At 34.8% G+C, this 26,603-nt stretch overlaps 1 protein-coding gene across 5 annotated transcripts in view; it reads right to left on the bottom strand.

Annotated features, from left to right (window-relative positions):
* Nucleotides 1-4,311: 4,311 nt before the first annotated feature.
* SOCS5 (suppressor of cytokine signaling 5) overlaps nucleotides 4,312-26,603 on the bottom strand; it is a 96,712-nt gene continuing 74,420 nt past the window's right edge. For all 5 annotated transcript variants that reach the window (XM_079110117.1, XM_079110115.1, XM_079110113.1 and 2 more), the window contains exon 2: nucleotides 4,312-8,508. In XM_079110117.1, the coding sequence (XP_078966243.1) occupies nucleotides 6,886-8,496 (1,611 nt within the window). In that variant the 5' untranslated portion in view covers nucleotides 8,497-8,508 and the 3' untranslated portion in view covers nucleotides 4,312-6,885. The remainder of the gene's footprint in view (nucleotides 8,509-26,603) is intronic.

The raw sequence follows: 26,603 nt of genomic DNA on the forward strand, positions 1-26,603 counted from the left end.
TATACCAAATATGTCTAATCTCTTGATGTTATTAAAATTCATACTGTCTTAATTACACCTATGGGCACCTAAAAATGTTTATAAAATTAGGTGACAAAGCTTTAAAGTATTCTAGTTTCATTTTAAAAAATGACTTAAAGGGTTTAATAAAGGTACAATAATAAATTTAAAATAATATATCCTCTAAAAAGTAGAAGCAAATAAAAAGGAAGTCCATAATTAGATGTACTTTTAGACGAGAAAAGATTTAACCATTCAGTAAATAGATTTACATTGTTAAAAAAAAAAAAAAAAAAAACCTAAAATCTTGGTGTTTTGGTTAGAAAAGAATATTTAGTAAGCATAGAGAAATGTTTTGAGATAATGTATTTCTAAATGTAATCTAGCACTAAACAATAGAATTTCAAAGCTTTCACACTTCCTGAAATTGAGAAATACTACATCAATTATATTAGCATTTGGGATGTTAAGTTCAACAACTCCTTCTTAAATCTTATTTCGCTACCTTTCCTCAGCATTTCTGTCAAATACATTTTTTATGTTACTTTAGATTTGACCTAATTTTCCTATTTTCTCTATCTAAGTATGACTAGGAATGAAGTTTTTCTTATTCAACCAAATATTATTTTGTTTGCCTTAAAATGTTTTTCAAATATATATTATCCATATTTTATTTAAAACTATATATACCATTTATATTAAGTGGCTTTATTTTTTAAAGGATATATCATTTATATTAAGTGGGAAAAACAGCTTGGCTTTCTTATGATTTGCTTGAATTTGGAGAAACTGACATATCTAACTAGAAATGTCCTGGGCAAACTGCTTGCTTTTCCTTACCAAAACTCTTTTTTTTTTTTTTTTTTTTTTTGTAACTTCTCTGAGATCAGTTTAAATCCACTGCTACCAGTTCCAGTCTAGAATTTCACAGAACTTCCTCACTTTTTCCTGATGGTTTTGTGTCATAGCTGCTAACATGATTTCTAATTCTTCCTTAAGAACCTAATCAGTCTAGCAGAGGCCAATGCTACTGTCTGGGGCAACTCTCTCACCTCAACCCTGCCCTTTGTCACTTTCCTGCCCCTCCACTGAACACCTGTCCTGTCCTGTCCCCCATCTTCAGCTAAACCAAACTCTCAGGCATTCTTGACTCCACTCTGGTCACTTGTTTTTCCTCATCACAAACAAAATTTTTTAAATTACTGTTTACTTCATCTACTTCCATATAGTCTCATCTATATGTATATATTTGGCTGTGCCCCACCAGCTTATAAACTCAAATAAGTTCAGTCTTTACCTTCCGCTGAAATTTTCTTTCAAGAAACCCTCAGTAAGCAGTCCTTTCATCTCATTTAGTCTAACTGACTGGCATGACTTAAGAAACCCAGGTCCACACTACTACACCGAAAGCCTGATCTAGAGCATATCTAAGCACAGCTCTGGGAAGGTCACCAAGGCCTCCTTCCCTTCTCTCTCTCTCTCTCTCTCTCTGTGTGTACACATATATACATTCTTTTCCTAGCTATATGTCTTTGTATTTCACAATTCTTTCCTACCTAAATTTGGTCTTTTAACTGATAAAATTACTTGAGAAAACAGTGGAAGGGAATGTAACAAATGCTTATAGAGTGGTTAGCTTCCCCAAATTATAAAACGAGCCTTGGGAGGTACAGGGGCAGAGCTATGGTGGTAGAGGAACTGATATTGTGCACTTTTCTGGCGGTGATTGTCATCATTAGTTTCATAATGAACTTGTATTTATCCTATAAAATTCATACTAAGATACACACTAAGCTAATTTGATATGAATAAAGTTTTAGAATTTGGTGCGGTTTGATATTTCAGCATTTTAAACATTTTGAATGACAAATCCTGTATTGAAAAAAGATGATTTTAAGGAAAAAAACCAAACCTAACAATACAGAACTCTAAACTGACAAACTAAATGTTACTACAATTACCTCCCCCAAATACTTAAAAAATCTTTTGCAAAATCCCTGTTGACATCCTCTCCTATGGTCTTAAATACTATTCCTGTCTCCCTATATTTTGTTTTCTCCCCTGAACTATACTCAAAAGACATCCAACTCCCTGCTCAATGTCTTCATTAAGCATATTCAGAACTCAGCATATTCAAGGCAGGTTCAATTTACACTGGTTTTCCAAAATCTCAGCTAATGTTATCAGCATCCTTGCTCATACCAAATACTGCAGTCATTTTTTTTTTCTCCTCTTTTTTTCATATCTAATTCACCACCAAATCCTAGGCACTTTACCACTAAAATATACCCTGAACTGACTTGTCCCCATGACTACTGCCCCAGCCCAGGTTCCCACAAGCTCTCACCTGGATGACTGCAATATTTATTTTGCCTCACTACAATCTATCCTTCACCTACCAGAGAAATATAAAGCAGACCACTGTTGTTCCTTTGTTTAAAACCCTTCAATGGTTTCTTATCACACTTGAAGAAAATCTGAATTCCTTACTGAGGGTTTACAGCCCTACATGATCAAGACCTAACCGATCTCAAGAACATCATCACCTACCACTCCCGACCCTGCTCACTGGACTCATCTTCCTGGCATTTTCTTTCTCAGCATAAAAACTCCTGTTTTGGGGATTTTGGCTTTGTTATTCTCTTCATCCAGCATACTCTGTTCTCTGACACAGGTGTGAATTTTCTCTCATCATTCAAGGTTATTATTTCTTGGTGAGCCTATAAAATTATGCCCTGATCACCATATTTTGACTTATTTTATTCGGTTTCTGAGATTTCGTTTGTATGTCATTGCTGTCTTAGCTACTAAAATGTAAAGTAGCCTTTGTCTTGTACCCCTATGTACACTCATTATCTAAAACACTGACTGGTGCATGGGTCTTCAATAACCCTTTGTTGAATGAATGAATAAAAACTCTAAATATTCAATCAAGACTCTCAAATATGAAAACAACTCATCCCCAAACCACAAAAAACAAACAAAAAAACCCCACCTCCCACAAAAAAATCCTTCAAACTCCTAGGCACATGCTATTAAATGAAAGTCTAAATTCCCTATCAGCTACTGCAAAAAAAACATGAAACCACCTGCACCTCTTACATACTCAGTTTTGTAATGCACATATACCAAGTAGCATTGTCCCTTTTGAAACTTTTCCCACCTTTAAGTCAGTTCTGTGTGCAATTTTTATCAAATTCCATGTAAGTACAACAGCATGTGTTGGTAAGTAAGTGAACAAGTGGGTATGATTCGCCCTTATTGATAACATACTCTCAGAGATGGATTTGACTCTTTTACTTAGGATTCTGACTCACTCATGGGCTCTTCGCCTCTACCAAAAAGCAATTTTTGTTATTTGCTATAAAAATAAGGTTTAAAGCCAGTCTCAATAAAACTTACCAGATTAGTGTTTAGTGCCAGGGAGCAAAGGAAGCTTTGGGATGAAAATGAATAGCAACCAGGATCAAAATGTCAAATAAAAAAGTTCATAAACTTTGGATTTTGTTAAAATGAAGTTTGGTATTCAAGTATCAGTTTTTACGGCTTGAGTCATTACAAATCTTATATAAACTTTCTAAAAGACTTTAAGAATGTAGACTGGTTTGTTAAGAATGATTTGGGATCAACTCTTGTCTAAGAAATATAAATTTAATTATGACTCTTAATAACTATATTTACAAGCTATTTCTTCTTCAATTTTTTTTAACTGTTTAGTCAGAAAAGAAAATACCAATGAATTTGTTTCTCTCTGTAAGATGACTATATTACAAATACTACTACAGTGGCAAGGATAAACTTCAGAAGCATATAATAAAACTTGAATGATATGAGAATATTTCTCATATAGCTCAGTGGTAGAACGATTGCCTAGTATGTGCAAGGCCCTGGGTTCAATCTACAGAACCACACACACACACGCAAAAAGAATATTTCTCAGGTAGTATCTATAGAACAAGGCCTCTAGATGATTTTTTATCAGATGACAATGTTACTGTCTAAAATAATATTAATACCATAAATGTATATGTATATATACATACATAAATTACACATACATTATGTATATCTATATATGGAGAGATGGAGAGAGGGAGGGTAAGGGGAGAAAGGAGTGTGTGTGTGTGTGTGTGTGTGTGTGTGTGTGCACATGCTCATGTATGTAGGGAAAGGGAAATAATAATGAAAGGATGAGAAAGGATATGAATCAAAGCAACTCTTCCACCCTTTCTTGGGTAAATTATTTCACTAAGAAGGTGTGCCCCAACTTCTGAAGCATTTCCTGGTTTATAATAAAATGCACTTCAAAAAGACCATAAAAACACAAAATTTAGTTGACAGGCTACAATGGGATTCAGAAAAAGACACAGTGAATATAGACTTAGGTGCACTTTCATGCTGGTGATTTTTCTTTTTTAAAATGTAAGCCACTAATATTTTAAGAAAAAAATTTAAACCAAAAGTTGCATATTAATATTATACACAAACTGAAACATAAGTGACTTTTTGCACAGTGTATACATGCTTACATAAACTCATAGTTACACATTTAAAACAATGTCCATTTAACATATGAAAGTTCTAAAATACATAAAAGTATTAATACTTTCTATAAAACTACAATTAGAACAATTTGCTACAAGCATATAAAAACATCAAGTGCTTTCTTGGAGTTTCAAGTTACCTCTTCACAACACCATCTTACTTGCATATATAGTCCTTCTCCAAAAATCAGTATGGACTTTTTTTTTCAAGAGGTTTATTTTCCAGGTACATTATAAGCTCAAGAAAACGGACCTAACAATTATGCAATCTAAGTATGTCTTAACAATTTAATTGCACATAATGCTTTAAAGTAGGTTTGGATGAAGTTCTCAGACACTTTGGTATATGTTCTTCAGGGACTTATTAGAAATAACAGAAATTACAAGTCCCTTCAATCCCCATTTTACATTAAAAATGGACAAGTCTTTGGTTAAAGTTCTACATTTTGGGTATTTATTATCAATTAAAATGGTCCCCAAACCAATAAATGGTGCTGATGTATTATTACTCTACAAGACTTCATTTAACCTGTTTCTGATGCAGCTGGAGGCTATAAATATTCATTTAGTATACTAAGTCATTAAGTTTTAATCTTTCACTTACAAGCAGAGAAGTCAACAGGTTTATCATTTTTCTGTAAATTTTCTGCTGTAACCTAAACTGTACAGTAATTTCCAGTAACTATAGATACTGTTCCATAGTATATGTCATTATGGTTAGAAAGATGTAAAGCATTAAATTTAGAGTTAGCTTATTCTGATAAGTCAATATTAGACTAGGTAAATCTGCATTAACTATAGCAGGTTGCCAGATAATACTTATTTAAAAACCCCAAACCATTCCACATACAAGAGAAACTGTTGTAAATGTATGAAACAGCAGATATACAAGGAGAACACCAAACATACTTTATTAGCACAAAAAAGCAGCCATAACAAGGCACAGCAAGCAGAAACATACATTAGCAGTCAAAGGGTTAGTGTTGCATACAAATATAGCTTTTCTCTTTTGTAGCCTTGGAAATGGCTACAGGGATGTAAAATAACCTTCTGTAGCAGCTGGTAAGGAAACTAAGGAGCACTCCCCAGCAGCACAGAGCACATTAACAAAAAGACATGAGAATGGATTTGGCTACTGTAGTGCAAAATGTCTAGGACAGAATTGAAAATTCAGTTCAACACTAAGAAGCAACCACTAGACTTGATAATACTTCCCAAAGCACTCACTCAAGTTGTATTACATACTATTCTAAGTGACAAAAAGGTGCTAAGTAAAGTTATTTACAGATACAATGGTTGTACAGTACCTTTTAAATCTGCAATTTAGATTTCAGATTTTCCCATTAAGAATTAACTGCACTGAAATCCTATTAAATTATACTTAAGTGATTCAGCTGTGAGAGTTTACAACAAAGATAAATACTGCCATCCAAATTATTAATTATGGTTTAACAATAACCTCAACACCAGCAACCACTGTAGTTACTATTATCTGACTTGTTTGGGCATCTTCTAGTCTCATTTTCTTCATGGTTCACAAACTCATCCTGGGCACAGGAAAAGATCCAACTTTAATGGAACAATGTTTAGACTGAACATGTCAACTCAAAAAAATCACACACAGGACTACAATTGCAGCAGCCACTCATTTAAAAAATGAATAACTAAGGCCTTTAAATAAAACTCTACTACTAACTTTATAAGTCTGAAATTTTAAGAACAACTATTTAGAAAACCTGGTTTACTTAACAGTACCTTCTGCAGAAGAGAAAAGGAGACTGACTATAAACTACGTCAACACTTAAGTGAACTGCACTATGCCCTTGTGGCCAGAAAATTGCATTTTTTTTTTTCCCCTAAAAAGGAAGGCAGTCTTTTTATTTATTTATTTATTTTGGACTTCCAAAGCTTGACTTACAGTAACTACAAACATCACTACTTTTGGAAGGTTATAAAAAATTCTTAGAAAAAATAATTTCAAACATTAGTCAACTGCTGAAATACTCATCTACTATTAATTTGTTCTTTAATAAGAAATAGAACTCTTCATAGCAAATGCCCCAGAGTTGCCTTAATTAGTTACTATAGCCATTAAAAACCAAACTTAGCTAAATGGGCAAACGTTTTCATAGCCTTACTGAACACCTGCAGCTCTATCCTGTTGTTTCAATAGGCACCACATTTGTCTGAGTGAGTTAACAGTAGACTGCATCTGACGGAGACTAATAACTAAGCTTACACACTGTATGAAAAACCAAGCACTGACACTGTGCTTCCTGTATGTGTACTGTCTGATGCACATGAAAGCAGACCGAGTTAATGTCCTAGGGGACAGAAGAGTTTACTTTGCCTTGACTGGTTCTCGTTCTAACCAGCGAACCCTAACTTTTTGTTTATAATGATACTCTTTTAAGAAATCCTGTAACATTGATGGGAGAGGGAGACCATCAATTCCATCATATGTAGTGCACCTGCAGATCACTGCACGGCAGATATACTGCAGGCTGAAAGGAAAAGTCCTGTTCAGCGATATTGTAAGCAATGGTTCGAAAAACATGCATGAACTGGGATCTTTATAATGTTCTAGAAGTCCTGTTACAGTGGAGGAGTGAAACACACATGGGTCATGGGCATCGAAACTGAAGTTGTGGTTCCACTGTTCAATTCGGGCATGCAGTGATCTGTTGTAGCGGCGGAAGCTCACAGAGAAGAGGTAGTCCTCTTGTGCAGAGTCCCTGAGCAAAAATGTGCCTTCAGGTTTCCCTTCAAGTAGGGCTTCTGCTTCATAACGGTCCATCACTCCCCAGTAACAAGGATTCCCCGTAATCTGAAGCAAATCTGGCACGAGGCAGTGTATGTAATCAATCTGTGTGTGAACTTTCCAAGCTCCCTGTCTGCTAACATGGGCATGGCTGTCTCCAGATACCTGACGCTGCTTCTGCCTCCGTGACTGCAAACACAGGGTGGTTGTGTCCTCTTCCGAGTCACAATTAGTTTGTGGAACTGCAGAACTATCCCCACTTATTTCCGTCATTCCAGGAGCTAACTTTGGTCCCAGTTTATATAATGGATTAACCTGTGCAGTGGCCTCAAATGTATGTATTTGTGCATTGGGAGGGGGGTCCACTCCTTCTTCAATACTAAGCCGTCTTCTTTCTCTAAGTCTATCTTCTTCATCTTCTGTAGAAACCAAAGATGGATCAAATGTATCAAAAAATGTTGAATGTGGGCTCACAGGAGCTGTATGCTGTTTAATCAAATGCCATTTTTGAGCTAGATCTGAGCCAGCAGGAAAAGGACATTTCTCAAGCATTAATTCTGAAAGATGTATTTTTCTCTTATTGGAGAAGAGGGGCTTTGACTGCTTGCTGTAAGTTCTCATGGGAAAACATAAGCCCACAGTATCCTGCAGCCTCTGTCTCAGAGAGCGGCTCCCCACAGTTCTGCTGGGAACGCTGTCCATGTCATGTGCAGAGCTCACCCCATAGCGCCGCTCTCGCCTTTGAAGACCACTGCGAGTTCTACCGAACTTTTTATCAGTGTCCAATGAGCTCTGGGTCTTTGTGGAACAGGAATGTTTTTTCTTCCCTCCCCACGGGGCATGCCGAGAGTAGGAATCTCTTCGTGCAATTCTTGCTCCAGGGGTGACACATGAATCATTATCTTTCTCAATGCTTATTTCAACAATTTGAGGAATTTCAGTGGCACAATTTTGGTTTCTCCTTGAAGAATTCTTGGATGGGCTTAAGCCCAGTTGTAAGGCAATGTTTTCTCTCAAAGGACTGCTTTGCTGCTGAGGAGCTGAGTCTCCCAGACTGATATTTTTCTCTTTGACAGACAAACATCTGTTGGAATTCATGTCTACACTTTCACTTCGGCTTCCTCCCTCATGACTGAAGAGATTCTGACACCTGTATTTGAAGTTATTCCACATTTTCCCCACTTTATCCATCGATTATAACACCTAAAGACAAAACAGGAAAAGGAAAAAAACAAATTAACCAAAGTGGCATGTGAAAAGAGGTAAGGCAGTAAGTACTCTATGCCCCTTCAAACTGGGCATGTCAGTGATGCAGTCAAGAATTTGCCTTATACTGCCCACTAAAGTGATGATACAAACTTTCTGTGTGGTGGTTGTAAGCCTCCCAGGTCCTTCAGAGGCAATGGCCATGACTTCAGCCAGTCATCAGTTTCCATTTCCTTTTGGATAGAACACTCAGAACTCAGATGAAAGGAAACAACTCCTCTCAATTAAAATCTGGTTTCTTTTTCCTAGGCCTCAACCTAATTTGATTATCACACTGATTTTTGTCTCTTTACTTTGAGTAACTTGAATATTGTCTCAAATACATCAAAGGGAAAATGTCATTGAAACACATTTGTATTTAACTTTTCAAAAGTTATAATAATCAGAACCACATCTGTGCCAACATATTAAAATTAGTTCTGTCAGGTGCAATGGCGCACACCTGTAATTATTCTAGTGGCTTGGGATGCTGAGGTAGGAAGACTGCAAGTTGAGGCCAGCCTCAGCAAATTAGTTTGGCCCTAAGCAACTTAGTGAAACCCTGTCTAAAAATAAAAAAATCAAAAGGGCTGGGGATGCAGCTCACTGGTGAAGTGACCTGGTTTCAATTCCCACGGTCAAAAAAAAAAAAAAAAAAAAAAAAAAATCAAAACCCTTTAAGTAGGAATTTCCCCAATTTCACTCATTAGATTCTTCCCTGGGGTTAACAGGTTAATCACTTGTTATAACCCCATATCTTCCCTTTCCATTCAATAATCACAATTTATCCACAATTGTAGAAGCAGTTTGAAAAGAAAGGGAACTAGGAGAAAAGAGAATATTTAGGTTTAAACAGGTATCCCTGAGCTTCTCAACTATTAATCCTGGAAGAGCAAAACTAAAAGAGTAATAGAAAAAGTAGTAATTATGTTGTAGTAATTAGCAAAAAATAAGCAAAACCTATGCAATTTACAGTCTGTATTCTTGCTTCTCTAGGGGTGGGCAGTTTATGTTACTTTAAAAAATGTTTTTAAGACAGGCACATACTGTATCTCATTCAGTAATTGGAAAGTTGACATTTTTAGAAGAAATGGAAAAATCAAAACATACGGATTAAACATGGATCAACTATTTTGTCACATCGTAACAGCAGAGAGCTTTGTAAAAAGGGTGTCTAATTTGTCATTTGATAAATATTGCACAACTTTTTTCAGTTTTTTGATTTATATTTATCTTCTTACTGCACTACACTTCACAGGTTAGCATCAGTATTGGAAAACAACTTGAATATGTTTTTTTTTACAGTAGTGAGTCATCAGAGCTGATGTTTCCATAATTTTGATTAATTTTCTCTCCTAAATACATGCATTTTCAAGAAGCTAACTAGAATGAAGAAAACAATAGGAATAAACTTTCTTAATATGAATTCTATATTGTCTCATTACTTTCTTACAGAAATCTGAAACTAACAGCAATACCAACATAGAGAATTTATGTTTGTTGATATAAAAGGTAAAGCATATGGTTAGGCATACAAGAAGTTCACATGGAAGCTGGCACGTCTGTTCTAACAAAATCTATTAGATGGAACTATAAAATCTCATTAAACCCTTAGAATATCTGCTTCCATCCCCTTGTAAAAAATCTTTTGTACGCCTCAAGGCTTGTTAAATTAAGATTTCAGTTCCTTGCCCGCAGTTGTGTTATGTACAGCCACATTCCAGCCACCTTTTCGGTGACCATTATCTTTGTAGCTATGCTCTTCCAATATCCTTAGCCCCTCCCTTTCTAACCCAGTTTCTTTTTTCTTGTTTATTTTAAAGATGTTTTTCATTTTTACCCAATTCATATATTTATAGTTTCAAGATCAAATCCTACTATAAGGCTTCAAACAAAAAATTAGCATCACCTACAATAATCTTCCCATCCTTGATTCCCACTCTCTAGAATTCAAGAAAATTACTTTAAATTCTTTTAGCTGTTTCTGCTGGTATTTTTCTCATCATTTCTAGATACATATTCATACTAGTATTTGTTGTTTTTTCAGTTTTCAACAATATCTATTAACTTCATAATATGGAAAATAATGATTTTAGATTGCTTTTAATCATAGTATTAATATACTTTTGTCTTTACTCCTCCCTAAAACAGTTAAAATATCTTTTGGTTAAATTAATATTTATTGTGACCATATGAATATTGTAGTTAAGCCACTTTCTTTTCTTATATAATCATTTGTTTTTCCTAGAATAGCAGCCTCTTTTTGGTTTGCTTGGTTTTCTCTGTATCTATTGCATTCTTTCTCAAATTCTTTAACAGAATTGTAAAACGACTCTCAGTAAGGTTAAACACTGCCTATACAGTGCTTATCCTATGACCTTCCTTAGCCATTATTCTAGCGACTCCTTTTTCTTCTCATGAAAATGTTCTACTTCATCCTCATGTTTTTTATTCTTTTGGGAAAAAACTAGGTTAGAAACAATTTATCTTCAGAATTTTGAGGGCATCACCCCGTTATTTTCTAGTCTCTAGTGTAGCTGTCAAAAGGTCTCAGACTACACCAATTTCCACTCTTCTGCTTATTTTCTGAATATTTGTAGCTGCTGCTCCTCCTCCTTCTTAGTGTGGGCCTTTTCCATTAACCTCTGCCCTCCTTCCTCCCTTTTCAAAGTCCTTTCCTTAGACACTACACCTCTTTGATAGTCTTTTGATTATCTTCTATATTCTTTTCTATTTTGCATTTATTTCCCTTTTTTACATTCTGGTAGATTTCTTTCACTTCAGTTTCCAACAATTCTATTATAGTTATGATACTTCTTCCTAAGATGACTTTAATTTCTAAGACCATTTTCGTGTTCTCTAAACATTCATTTTAATAACATCTTATTTGGTTTCTTGGATATAATATCTCATTTCTCTGAAGATGCACACTTCTACAGTATTTTCTTGTTTTTCCTTTTAATACCTTATATATTTCCCATTTCTTCTTTACACCGTTTTTCCCCTTGAATTTTTAGATCTGTTTTTCATTTTAGAGGCTTCTGACAAGTGTCTGAAGCTTTCTGGCTGGCTGTCTGCATTACAATGCTGATTAGAAGCTCTGTGTGCATGGGTGGGGCTTCTGAACTGTTGGCTTCACTACAAAGGTGTGATGAAGCAATGAGCTGGTTTTTATATTAGGAGACCCCCAAAAGGAACTGTTAGCTCGTAAATTATCTCAAGAGAGAAATCCTCTGATCTCCTGTATAGGTCATAGCACCTGACTACTATGTTATAAGAACAGGGAAATAGGAGCCTCAATATTTATCCTCAATATTCAGACTTGCACTGAAGTCTGTTTTTTCAAAAGTTATGCTTATTTTCAAAAGATACCCCAACCTTAGCTATGACTGAATCTTAGATTAAATTTGCCAAGCTATAAATCTTCAGTTTTACCCAAAATAAAGGAAGATCAGTCTCTTGGCTATTGAGGGTAAAGGAGTAAAAGGTATGTGGGAGTCTCATACATATAGATTTTCAGCCCTCCCTGACATTATCTTTGGAGGAACTGGCATCAGTTCATAGACCATGTTTTGAGTAGTCATGGTTTAGAGCTGTGCTGTCCAATCTATGTGGCTACTGATCCCTGAACTGTGGTTTGGTCCACATAATGAAACTATAATAGTTTGGATTGTAATTTGTTAAACATATTGCTAAAATTAATTTTACTTTGTTCTTATTACTTTTTTCATTGGAGCTACTAGAAAAATATAAATTACATTTATTGTTAGGATTATATATCTACTGAAGAATACTGCTTTAGGGCTGGAGTCTGCTAAATAGAGGCGGAGGGACAAATCTGGTCCATAGCCAGTTTTTGTGTGAACCAGATAAGAATGGGTTTTTAAATTTTTTAAGGGCTTTAAAAAAAAAAAAACAAAAACAAAACCCAAATAAGAAAACCCATAAAGAACATATGACAGAGACCACATGTAGCTTGCAAAAGCCTGAAATATTTTCTATCTTGCCCTTTTCAGAAAAAGTTTACTGGTAATAGTGTAGAGTACATATGTGAGATAATAAACTAATACTACTACTCTAGACACTAGTAGAGTCATACTCAGGAAACCCAGAAGTCTAACCCTCTTCATGTTTATAAATTTTGTAGCTCTCCAAAAATAATTTTTCTGATGAGCAAATTAAACCTGAAAAATGACTGTTCTAGAAAATGACCAAATTAAAAACCATTCATCTTATACAGTTGTTTATAGGCAGAAAACAGCTGTACTTGCCAGGGCAGTGAAGGCAGTTTCTCTAACACTCAACCTTTGGTTCAGGTTCACAGAGCATGACAGTTATTTCTCTATTCCTAAACTGGAGATTGTTACCAGAATGCACTGTGACATCTTCTCATTTAAAGAAAGGCTATTATGCTTCCATACTCCTTGGGGAAAGAAAGTGGATTTTTCTTGACATGGGAATGCTGTGTGGGCAGTTGTATTAATGGGAAATAAGACATACTAACAGTGATTTATAGAATAAGTCACTTAAGAAACAAGGTATTTCAGCCACTTTAATATTTACAATGTCAGATTTGAGTTTTTTTGGTTAAATTCTCAGATATGCATTTTAGGACAGAGCTGAAATCCTTTGAGGTCTAAATTATAACTCTATTACTTTACAACTCTATTTCCTTATTTTTTTTACATGTATACTGGGCTAAAAAAGAGTGTTAGATTTCAATTGTATTGACTCTACAATGATAATTCATCAACCATTATGATCTTCCATATTTCTATACATGCTTAGCTATCCTTAAAGCTATCCAAAGCAAATTCCTAAAAGTTATACTTTCCCCCAAGGAATCATAATTTGAAACTGGTTTTATAATGCTTTTCTAAGTTACATGAACTTTTGTTGAAAAATTGTATTTAACAGGCTAAGCTATAAATCAGAATTAAAGAAAATTAGGTCAAATTCCATTACTACAAAAGCTTACTTATACAAAAAATTTAAAAGTACAGTCAGTCAATGGTCCCTTCAATGCCAAGCAGTATCTATAATAAAATTTCCACAAAACGAAATAATTGAAATAGTTCCCAGGACTTCATTTCAATGAAATATAACGAAAGCTTTATGAGGAATAAATTAAATTCAACAAGTTTTAAGATAGCATTGCATGCCACTGTGGGTAAAAAGGAAGACTATGACCCAATTCAAATCCTTCCTCTACTGTTCAGTCCACCCTAGATTGCTTAACCATGATAATATTTTTCTAATACAAAGTTCTTCAATCACAGTAACAAAAATTGAAACATGTGGACTGATTAAAGTATTTCTATGTTGAATTCAGGTACAAGAGGCAGTTTAGAAGACTAAAGGTTTCACTGATATTTTGGTGGATTTCAATAGTGTTTGGAAAAAGACAACAGTACTAGTAATATTAAGATTGACTTAATATTTCTTGGGATGCTTGGCTGTCATAGCTATAGCTCCTTAGAAGAATCTGAAAACCATCTGCCTTTTAAAACTATTTATTGTTAATTATTTATACACTGAATTGGGACTTGGTCTGTATTATCCAGCTAGACAGCTATCTGCCTTAACACTACTATTTAATATTAGGGTGAACCACATAAAATCGCTGAGAGTTACACTAATGCAGTGTGCATAACATAGTAATACAGTAGACCATGTATATGTACACTCAGAAAAAACATGGAACCCTTCAATCATAACATGCCCAGATATTCCTTCTCACTGTTTGACTTTTACATTTAATGAGTTAGTTATGTTAGGCTCCAAACCTGTTCATGCTATTTGTATTATAATAATTACATGATTTGATTAAATGCTAATGAACATAGTAGAAAATGAGGGGGTTGGAAGTTTGACTAAGTTGAATGACTCTGAAATAATGAAAATAGAACTGAGAAGAATATGACAAAGAATTTATAAGGATTCTAAACTCAGAAAGCATTGGAAGAGTTTAAGTGCTTGGTCTACTTAAAAAACCCAAAGTGGAATCTTATGTGATACATTATGGGTCTAGTTTCTGCAAGACTGAAAATATGAATCTGCAACTAGATCTACTCTAGATCTTGGTTCTTTAACCAGGACTGACAAATGAGCTGGGTTGGTGGCACACACCTATGATCCCAGTGGCTAGGGAGGTCGAGGCAGGAAGATTCCAACTTCAAAGCCAATCTCAGCAATTTAGCAAGACCCTGTTTCAAAATAAAAAATAAAAAGGGCTGGGGATGTGGTTCAGTGGTTAAATGCCCCTGGCTTCAATCTGAGGTTTGGGGGATGAGGAGACTGACAAATGAACATAAAGGTAGAGTAAAATATTTAAGGTATGCATCCCTTTTCATGGTTTCTTGTTATTAAACTTTTTAGATAATTGGTCTAGGTTGTATAAGGTAAGAAGCTTTCCTCAACAATTATTTAATTAAAATTAAAATTAAAATCTGTTGCCAAGATAGACGAGCATAATGTCCTCATGATAACAGGAAGACATGACCTAGTTTGGGGTTGGTGAACAAGGAATTCTCTGAGGAGGTGATATTTCAAAATTCTGTTCAGAAGAATGAGTGAAATGAATTAGGACAGAGTTCTGTAGGCACAGAACAGAATCTGCAAATGTCCTAAAGCAGGAAAGTTCAGGGCATGGATAACAACCTAGGCAGGAAGGGGAAGAGTACCAAGATGACATAAGAGAACAAGAATGGATATTAGTTGACTCTGCACTGAAGACTAAAGCAGAGGTCCAAGTATGAACTCAATTAGGGTGGTGATAGTAGAAATGGATATAGATGTTTAGAAGTACAAATCTACAGGGTTGAAACTGACTGGAAATGCAGAATGAGAAAGAGGGATGTGTCAAAAATAATACTCAGGCAGATGCATGGACAGAGACGCTATTTCAGAGATCGAAGAGTGTTGGCAAGTGGGAATTTGGAGTGTTAATGAATTTAATTTTTGAAATGATGCAGTTGTGGGGACATCTAAGTGAATACTCGTTAGTCTACTGGTATATATTTGTGTAATAGAATACGAAATAGCAAGAATGACAAACTACAGCTATTGCATCAATGCCTATGAACTTCACAAACAAAATGCTTAGAGAAAGATGAACACATTCATGATGAATAAATCTACTTTTTAAACAAGCAAAACTCATAAACATACATATTATGTATGTATGTTTAAATATATATACACACCTAATAAATATAAAAAGCAAAAGAATGTCAAGAGTCAGCAAACAATAATGGCTGCTTATTGGAAAGAGCAATACAGAATTAGGAGAAGCACGAGAGGTTCTAAAACTAGAAGTTTTCTATTTTTTAGCCTGGGTAGTAGGCTCAAGGTTTTTGCCTATTAAATATTCCTTAAAGTACCCCTGATAATTTTATCCACTCTTTCCTATGTATGACACACTGCATAATAAAATTTTTACAATTACACAGGCCATGCTTTTACCACAATGGAATAACCAAATACTGAATAATTAAAAAAAAAAAAAAAAAAAAAAAAACTAAGGCAAACAAAATGCTCTCTTAACTCTTAGGTAAAAGGGTAAAACTAAAAGTAAAAAGCTATTTAGAAAATAGCACATTAATAATATGGGTTTATTTTTCTATATGGCAAATTCATCACAGTTAAAATGTTCTTACTGTTTAACTTGGCTATTACATACTTTAGATGGTTACTGTAAAGACAGCAATGTTAAAAAACAAAACAAAAAAACACCAAAAGTAAGTTGGGCATGGTGGTGCATGCCTATAATCCCAGTGATTTAGGAGGTTGAGGCAGGAAGATTGAAAATTCAAAGCCAGCCTCAGCAACTAAGTGAAGTCTTAAGCAACTCAGTGAGACCCTGTCTCAAAATAAAAAACAGAAAGGGCTGGGGATGTGGTTCAGTGGTTAAGCACCCCTGGGTTCAATCCCCAGTACCCGCCCCCCACAAAAAAAGTTCCCTGAATATAGTACAGGGCTCAGCAAAATTTTCCTTTTTCCTTCCCCTTCCCCTCCCTTTCTTTCTTTCCTTCCTTCGTTCTCTCTCTCTCTCTCTCTCTTGTTCTCTCTCTCTCTCTTTTGTAAAAGACCAGATAGGAAATATTTTAGGCTTTGTTGGCCATATGGTCTCTGTGGCAACTACTGAATTCTATCACTGTAGCAATGAATACAGTCACAGACAATATATAAATATCTAAGTATGGCTACATGTCAGTGAACTTTATTTTTAAGTGACATTTGAATTTCATATAATTTTCACTTGTCACAAAATATTATTATTTTTAACAATTTAAAAATATAAAATCCATTAACTTATGGGCTATACAAAAACAAGAGGTAGGTCATAGTTTATTGACTACAATCACTCTATAGAACAGTTTGGGGACCCATTATTCTAAGTTCATCTTAAAAAGTGCATAAAGATAAAGGTACATGGATGGTTATTAGAGCAAAACAGTGAAAAAACTGAAAACTGTTTCTTGTAAAAAAAATAATATACACATTAGAGAAGAATTAAAACACCATAGAAACATGCAAAAAAATCTAATCCTGTCCTTGAAATTCCACTATCCAGAGATAATCACTGATAATATTTTGGTGACTATTCAGATGGTCTCTTATGCAAAAAGCTATACACAATCTTCTCTTACAGCTAAACATCTTCATGTCTATTGAGTCATCTAGTCTCTTATTTTCTGTAAAATGCTTTTTTATTTTTTGGTTAGCTTTGTCAGAGATGTCATTAGACAACTTAAAAGAGAAACACTTCTGGCACTTACATTTTTTTAAAATGATAAATCCAAGAGTCCCTAATGTGAGGCATAAAACAGTACACCTCTAAAAACGTAATTTAGACAAAAAGGAATGATGAAGATGATGGCAACAGCTACAATGACATTTACATTCCTGGGCGCTAAGCTTGTGCCATGCACTGATAAATGCATTTTCCTTCTTCCAATAAATTACAAGTAAATAACCATCTCAATTTTATAGATGAAGAAGCTAATAGACCCAAGAGATTAATAACAAACCCTAAATTCTGTTTCTTCCACTATTTTCAGCCAATTCTGGGTTTTCCACCTCTTCTTGAATCATTTTTAGAACTGTTTTATGAACAACTTTAAGTCCTAGCAATGTCATTAACATGTTCTTTAAAACCTCAAAGAACCCATCATTTCTATATCTTTTCAATTATTGGAGAACATAACAATAGAATTTGTCTGGAATTAGTACACATACCCACCAACAGAACCTCTAATATTAAAATATGACAAAGGTAGCACACAAAAAAATTACTGGCCTATTTAATTTTAATGAAATGATATTTTGGCTAAAAGAATCCAGAGTAAAAGATATATTCGCAGGCCTACTTAAAGTGTTTTGATTTTTACACTCCATGCCTATCTATTATAAAACCCATAATCCTTAAAGTAGGACTGTATACCTCTCAGAATGTTCTGGTACTGTTGTGACTAACGGATCTAAGTTTTACTGCTTTTCAAGAATTAATTACTTTTAACCATATGGTCAGTTAAGAATATGTTTGTAACAACCTAATTTCAAGGAATGAGGTTTTAAAAGTTCTTATATTTCCCTCTCCACATTAAGGGAAATAGAGACATTTTTAAAAAGAAGGCATAGTCACAGTGATAAAAGATTCCATAATAACCCCCCCCCCCAAAAAAAGGGATAATTTAAGGCTATTTTTCCTAATTAAAACACAAATATTTAAATTTATATTTTCATGTCTTAAATTTTACCCAGACAATTCTGACTTGCAGTATCATGTAGGAGGTGCTCTAGGTCCAGCTTACACCCTATTCTTTGGCCCAAGCTCAATGTAGAGACATTGCCTGTACTTTGCTTAGGGAAGTAGAATGAAAAGGGCACAGACATGAACTAGTCTAACACTTGAGGGCTGAAGGGGAGTTGATTTTAGCTTTACCATTTCAGAATGCTATGAACTTGAATGTATTCCTTTACATTTCTGAACATGAATTTGTTTCCTGGAGTATCCACTTATGGATTGGATATGATGATGAGAAATAATATATACTGGCCCCCAGAAGACACTAAAATATCAGAGGCTTTAAAAATATTACCAGTACTATCTAGCATCTTTAGCTTTTTTATTTAAAAAAAAAAAATTTCTCCCTTTCAGTTCTTGTGGGTCATACCACAAATGTCAACATCTGCCTGACAAAAGTTCTATTGATCATTAAATATCTATATTACTTCCTAGGAAACACTATGGAGATTTCCATGTTCTTAGCAGTTAAAGCAGCAGCTAATTTACAATATAAACTAAGGATAGCTAATCTGTATAGTAATGGGCAAGGTCTAGGAACATAGTACTTATTCATTTGTTTTTGGCTTCAAAATTCCTTTTAAGTCTATAAAACACTGCTACAATTTAACATTTTACTCTATACTAGAAAAGCATAAAATCCCATTAAAGTTATGCTTCATTTTCCATAGAGAAAATATCTTATGTAATATACTAACAAATATACCATTCACTGAAATGTTTCTTATCTGGCCAGCACGATTGGCAAACTATGGGGTATGATACAAATAACATATGCTTTAGATTTAGCAGGACCTAAAATCACATTCATGCACTGACTGGAAGTGTGAGATCTAGGTCTTAGCCTTTCCATCTAAAAATAGGAACAATTACCACCTCTTACAACCATAATGGTAATATAAGTACAGTTGAGTATATAATAGGAGCTCAAAATTGGTAACTTCTGATATATAACCAATCCAAGAAAGGGATGGTACATTTCAGTGATAACAGCAAAAAGCAAGGCTGTTGTTATGTCAGGGGTAGGGAGGTAGATTACGGGTTAGTTAGTCTTGCCTTCATCTCCCACCTCCAGGGAGGCACATCAAGTAAATGTACTGAGCATTAGAACTATGTGTTTAGTACTGCCTCTATAGGTCATGCTTCCCAAAGGGCATCAAAGTCCTCCCTTCGCACCAAAAGGCAGTTAAAGACAAACAAGAAAACCCCAACAACTCTCAGTGGAGGAACTTAGTGGGCAGCTTAAATCTGGAAAAGTCTTTCCGATTTGGGGAAATGCTTAACAGTGAGCTCATTGTGACCTGGCTAATAATTTACAAGGAAAACAGTGAGTGGAATATATTCTGGACCATTTCCTTCTCTAGGAAGGATAACTATTTTATAACCACAGCAATTTAAATAAAATATCACAAAAATGCAAAGACTCTAAGGACTAAAATAAAATAAATTATGATAACATTTTCCTTATACATTTTATCTAAAACTGCATACATTTATTATTCATTTACAAACTTTAGGATACCTACTTTCTTCCAGAACAAATATTAGGTCTGAAAAAAACGAACTGGCTTCAAACAATTTGACAGCTTGTAATGAATCAAAAAAGAAAGGAAAGAATGAAACAAATGGCAAGTAAACAATCAGGACAACTTCTCTTTTTCTGAGGTAGCTTTTCTACCACCATAAGAAAAAAAATTAACATCTCAAAATTAGTCTGTTCTTTAGGGAGGTTTCTGAGAATGGTGCTTTAAAATCATTTAAGAAAATGAATGTAAAAAGAATTAGGTTGGTCAAAAATTACAGAATAGAAACAAGTAATATACCTCAGTTTTGTTCTATGCATCATGTAACATACTAGTTTATTTTAAAATAGGACAATCAAAAACCCTTAGCTAGTTAACAGAACTGAAATAAAACCTCACCTATCAAATGCAGAAAATAAGTAAACTGAAGAGATTTTTTCAAAAATATTCATTTTAACATTTGGGGAGTACCACATGTGGAAAACATTATGATAAAGTTCAAGCTCTCACATGAGAATACTCAAAGCCCTCGCTCTATGCATATTTACTCTAAATTGGCCCACAATTTAAGCAAACTTTATTCTCTGGACACCAACTGTGTAGCAACTTAGAAACTGAAAATTAGAAGGGGTGGAGTGTGGCTGGACAAAAGTGGTACATGCAAGTACAATGACCAGAGCAAGCAAAGACCAAAGAAACCATAAGTACAGTAGGCTAGGGACACAAAGTACACATATACACACTGTAGGACATGAAAAAGGGAACACATGGAGATACAAAGATTTAAGAGAGAACATTATGAACAGCTATAAGTCAGGAAGTTACTATTTTTTAAATGGCTAGATTTTCAGAAAAACACAAATTACTCAAGTTGACTTGATAAGAAATAAATCAATAGACGGGGCTGGAGATGTAGCTTAGTGGCAGAGTACTGGCCTAGCATGTGCGAGACCCTGGGTTCAAGCTCCAGCATAGGGGGTAGGGGTGGTGTTAATAGACCATAACCTTTAAAGACTTTGAAGGAGTAATTAAAAATCTTTGCACAAGGAACACATTAACCCCGGCAGATATTCTGGGCAGAAGAAGTCAATTTATCTAACAATTCTGACTTCTAATTAATAAATGACCAGGGCAAGAGGTCAAAGGTGGTATAATAGCCAGTTCAATAAGGCAAGAATAAGAAAGGCATACAAATTGGAAAAAATAAAAAACTTTTTATTTTCAATGACATGATCATCCACATGGAAACGCCTAAAGAATTGTTTAAAAAGAAAAACCAAAAGCCAAAATCCCTGAACTGAATTGTAAATGAGATCAACACACGAAAATCAATCACAAAAACTACACACCAGTAACAAACACGGAAACAAACTAAAAGAAATGCAAGGATAAAGAGAAAGGCTGATAGGACATTTCCGTTAGCAAGAGTTCTAACTTCTCTATGCCCCTAAAGGATGAGATCCAAATGGCAGGTGAAAACTATGCTAGCTGCCCTAGTCACCACTGCCTTTATGCTCTCCTGGGGAGTGGTGAACTATGAGAACGTGGGTCTCCCATCTACTCCTCAGCCACACAGGTCCATCCTCTTCCTCCACTGCCTCTTTCCCAGGTCCAGTCTTCATCATCATTTGCAATGGACTAACTGCAACAGTTGCCTGTATAGTCTACCTTCCTCCACTCTCACTTCCCTCTGGAGTGTCTTCCAGAATATTGATCCTAGGATTTCAAGCACTGAAGAATAAAAATTTAAAAATATAAAATAAAAAAAAAAAAAAAAAATCAAGGGAGTCTGTGTCTGGTTGCTTTCTCTACATTTTAAGAACTGTGCACAAAAGGAGCAAAACCCCAACTAAGAGTACTATAAGAATATGAGGATAATTTGTTGAAATTAAATCACCTGGAAAATGAAAGTGATCAAATGGTTGTTTATTATAAAAAAAAAAAAAAAACTTCCTCTAAAAGAATTCTTACTGGCTATTCTTGAATCCTTCTGAAAACACACACATACACATACAAAACCTTTCAGGAAAAAATTAATATTTCAAATGTTAAAAATGTAAATGAACAACCAAAAGAGATTTGTGAAGAATCTTTCATAGGAGATGTTTAAGTAGATAAGCAATGCTCTTAGCCAGCTGAGGTAGTCCTTCCTCTACAGGTAAACTGAATATTAGCTAACCTCAAAGATCTGTGATTCCTTTTTTAATATTAGAATTTTAAAAACATAGCATTCCATAAATACTCTTTAAGATCTAACAGTACAACAGTGACAACTCTAATTCCAATCATACTATTTTTCAATTAAAATAGAATACTAACATTATAAAATAGCACATCTAAACTGAGCTCAACATATACACACATACATACAAATATTTTTAAAAAGAGTATGGGTAGGCATAATTATAGCAACACATAATCATAATGGCAAAGTATGGAACCAGCTTAGATGGCCATCGACAGATGAATGGATAAACAAAAGGGAGTATATATACACAATGGAGATTTTTTTAGCCATAAAGAAAAATGAAATTATATCATTTGCAGGAAAATAGATGGAACTGAAGAGCATTGTGTTGAACAAAATAAGCCAGACTCAGAAAGTCAAGGGTTTCATGTTCTTTCTCATACATGGAAGCTAGAGAGGAAAAAAAAAATAAAATAAAAAAGATTTCATGAAAATATAAGGGAGACCAGTAGAGTTGAAGAAGGAAATCAGGGATGGAGGAGGAAACAGCAAGGGGATATAATGGGGTTAATCAAATTATGTTATGAGCATGTATAAATATGTCACAATGAACCCCACTAATATGTATAATCATAATGTGTGCACAAAGATTATGAGTAGTGAATACCAATAGTCATCTCCAGTCAGCTTTTGATTATTTTATTTTTTTCCTTTTTTGTATTTTCAAAAAAGGAAGTGTATCTTGAAAAAGACTGACTTTCATATTATAAATCCAAAGTTATATGTAAAATGCAGAGTAAACTTTTTAAGGAAAAAGTGGAACAACAGTGAGGAAAGACAAGAAATGAAGGTTGGGACAGGGGAAGAACACAATTAATAGGAAAAGAATAACAAATTCAGATTTTTGGCAAACTCTCAAACAGTACTGGGGATTAGTGGTAACATGGATTGACACATAGGAAATACACTTTCCAAGAGAGTGCCAGTAGGAAGTAATGTGCATTCCTTTGTATACAGAGATACTATTTATAGGTCAACCAACAGAAACAGACTATGTGATGTATAATATCAACTAGTACAGCTGAGCTTAGGTGACAATTTCCAAAATGTAATAAAAAGAAGACGAGAGAAAAAGCAGTTGGAGGAATGGTGTGTATTCCATTGTTTTAAAAATGCTTTTTGTGTCAGTAGCATTCTGATATGAATTCAACTGCTAACATGTCAGTCACTTATGAACCCAACTTTACTCATTTATCAGTCTCTTCTGGTTGCAAGGTTGTGACACTCAGTAGATCAACAAAGGTGTGCGTGTGTGTGCGGTGGGAGAGGATGCTGATAAGCATGAATTTAATAATAAGGGAAACAGGAATTGTCACAGAAATCCAACAACAAAATAAGTAACACAAGTGGGCTTGGCCCTTACAGATACTGGACTTGAGAACCTGGCTTAATTCCACCAGGACTGCCCTAGGGACTGACAGCAGGAGCCACAGGGGCTGGTGGATCCTCATTCAAGAGCTCTGGTCATTATTGGGATTAGGTAACTCCCTGGGTATCAGCTTTTGGAATCGGATTTGCCTCCAGTCACCAGCTGGTATCTCTGTTTTCAGGTTCTGTTTTCTTTTTCTATTTCACAGGTGCCACTTTCTTATACTTCTCACTAACTATTGGGTGAGGCCCCTCTTATCTCCTTCTCTTGACTTTTCAAATTCTGCTTCTACTACTTAACTACCGAGCTCTGTTTCTTTTTGTGAGTTTTATGATACACATCATTATGTGTATACTTATAGGAACCACCACTTGTCTGAGTATATCCACAAAAAATTTAAATTAAAAGCAAGAGTTATATTTTAGTCAATCATAAGGCCTGTGAGAACCAAGACTGGTGAAGCTCATTCCCATCTGGACAAAACTTTCTTTGCCTGTGCACCCAGATGGGGCTGGTGGCTAAACCATGACTGCCATCTTTAATTTAGGTACTCTCACCAGTCCAACCACCCATGGCCAAGTGAGATAAGACAGTATGGACACCTGGCTTTCTCCCTTGGCAAGTGTTCCCCTTATACATAACTGTGGAACCGCAGCAAATGAAATTACTTAGTGACAACATAGAAATGTTTTGATACCTCAGGTTGTACTTCAGCATTTCACATATTGTTTCCCTTGGAAACAGATACTACAGGATATTAAGAGGTATTCTACAAATAAAGGTTTCAGTTTGAGTAAGTTAATGCATCAGTTTTCAGAGAAAATATCCTCCTGGGTATTATTTCTCAAATTTGACAATGGCAACCTTATTAAGATCTCACAGGACTAACACTCTGTGAAGCAATTTGAAAATGCTGTCCTATAGTACTACAAACATCCCCACAATCCAGAAACCAATTTAAGTTTCAAGAAAGTAGGGTCTTTGTTTTGTGCCATATTTGGTATATATTAGATGCTCAATATACAAATGTTCGTGAAACTAAGTCATTAATATCAATGCTGAAGGGAAAATGGGAAATAAAGGACTAAATGGAAAAATAAAAACAGGACTACTATTTCTGCTAACAACACAGCAACCCTCTTGTTGAAAAAAACTAAAAATCCTACATACAAAAATTAATTTTTTTTTTTTAAATCTCAAAATAAGAAGTTGACAAGATAGTGGAAAATGACGAACTAAATGATAACAAGTAGGAACACAGAGAGGTCATGGAACAGCCCCCATCCCACCAGACCCTGGCCCTGATACACACTTGTACATGTACTTCAAATTAAGTGTTTTCAATGGCCTCAGATGATAAATTTTAAAATGTCAAGGTACAGATTTCTCAAAAGCTGGAGCATTTATTTTGGATCACAGTTTCAGAGACTTCCATCCATGTGTGGCTGGCTCCATTTTTCCAGGCCTATTATGAAGCAATATCATGACAAGGGTCACAAGGTGAAGCAAAGCTGCTCACCTTGTGGCAGCCAGGAAACAAAGGGAGAGGTCACTTTTGCAAGGAAGTCTGTCTCCTGAAACCAATGAAGCTATGAAACCATCATTGGATTAATCCATGATCATGAGTTCAGAGCCCTTATGATCCAGTCACCTCCCAAAGACCCCACCCTCCAAACACGGCTGCATGGGGACCAAGTCTTCAACACAGGAACTCTCAGGACATTTAAGAATCAAACCATAACAGAACTTCTTCCCCACACTAGAAATCTCAAAGGGCTATGACCTCAGTTGAGGGTAAACTATAATCAAACCTGAATTCAATGCCACCCCCTAAGAGACTTCGGGGAAGGTTGTTTAAGCCCCAAAAGAATCAAGAGAAATAAGAATGGAACAAGGATTTGCAGTCTGGGTTTGCATGGACTTATATTATAATCCAGGTAACTTCCATCTGTGAAATTCTTTTAAAATATTCCTGGGCTAGTGGTACACATTTTAGTAGAAGCAAACATAAACCCTCTTTGAAGGAAGACATCATTCTAGGTCTCAAAGAATACCCACAAGTAATTTTAAGAAAAATAAACAACAGAATCAAATCTAGCATACACAAACCAAATCATCATGGATAAGAGTAAGTGTACACAGGAATGGATAGTTCCACAGTTACTGTGGGTTATCAGAATGACCAGATTCAGAGTTTAATGCTAAAATGCTTACCAACCATACTAAATAAAAGTAAAACCTGACAAAAATTAGTATGGAAGATATGCAAAGAACCAAATAAAAGTATCTGCAGTCAAATTCTTTTCCCAAAGGAAAACTCTAGGTCTAGATGCTTTTATTGGTGAATTCTATCATTTGGGAAAAAAAAAAAGTTTTTTTCCTAAATATTCCCCATATTATTTTATTAGTCTAGCATAACCTAATATCAAAGCCCAACAAGTACACTATGAGAACAAAAAAATACAGAATAACCTCAGGCATGAATACAGATACAAGTCTTCCATGTTATTTTTTAAACAAAACATTAAGTTAAATCCAGCAATATATAAAAATGATCAAGTTGGATACAGCCTCAGAATGCAAGGTTGGATTAACATTAGAAAATCAACTAATGGAAATTATCACAATGATAAAGAATAAAAAGCATATGCTAATCTCATTAGATACAGAAAAAGCACTTTGTAAGATTCAGCATCCATTTGTGATCAAAACTTTTAAGCAAACTAGACTGAAAAATAAACTTTACTTAACTCGATAAAGAATTTCCAAAAAACAAACGTCATCATATCCTTGATGAAGCACTGAGTGAAACCACTGAGATTTAAGTGTTTCTTCAAAATAATGATGCCCTATCTACATTGTGATGAAGATACTAACCAGCTTAAGAAAGAAAACAAAAGACACTGATTAATTTTATCCCTAGACTCATAATTTTGCAAAGAACAAAAATATCATGTTTGTATGCTATAATTACATACTCCAAAAGTTCAAAATGATCAACGAACAAATTTTAAGAATTAGTAAGAATTTGAAAAGGATAGCAGGCTCCAATCGATATATAAAGTATGCATTTTACTCCCACATGTTTGTAACAAAATGAAATGT

The sequence above is a fragment of the Sciurus vulgaris genome, assembly GCF_902686455.1.
Source record: "Sciurus vulgaris genome assembly, chromosome: 14".
NCBI lineage: Eukaryota > Metazoa > Chordata > Mammalia > Rodentia > Sciuridae > Sciurus > Sciurus vulgaris.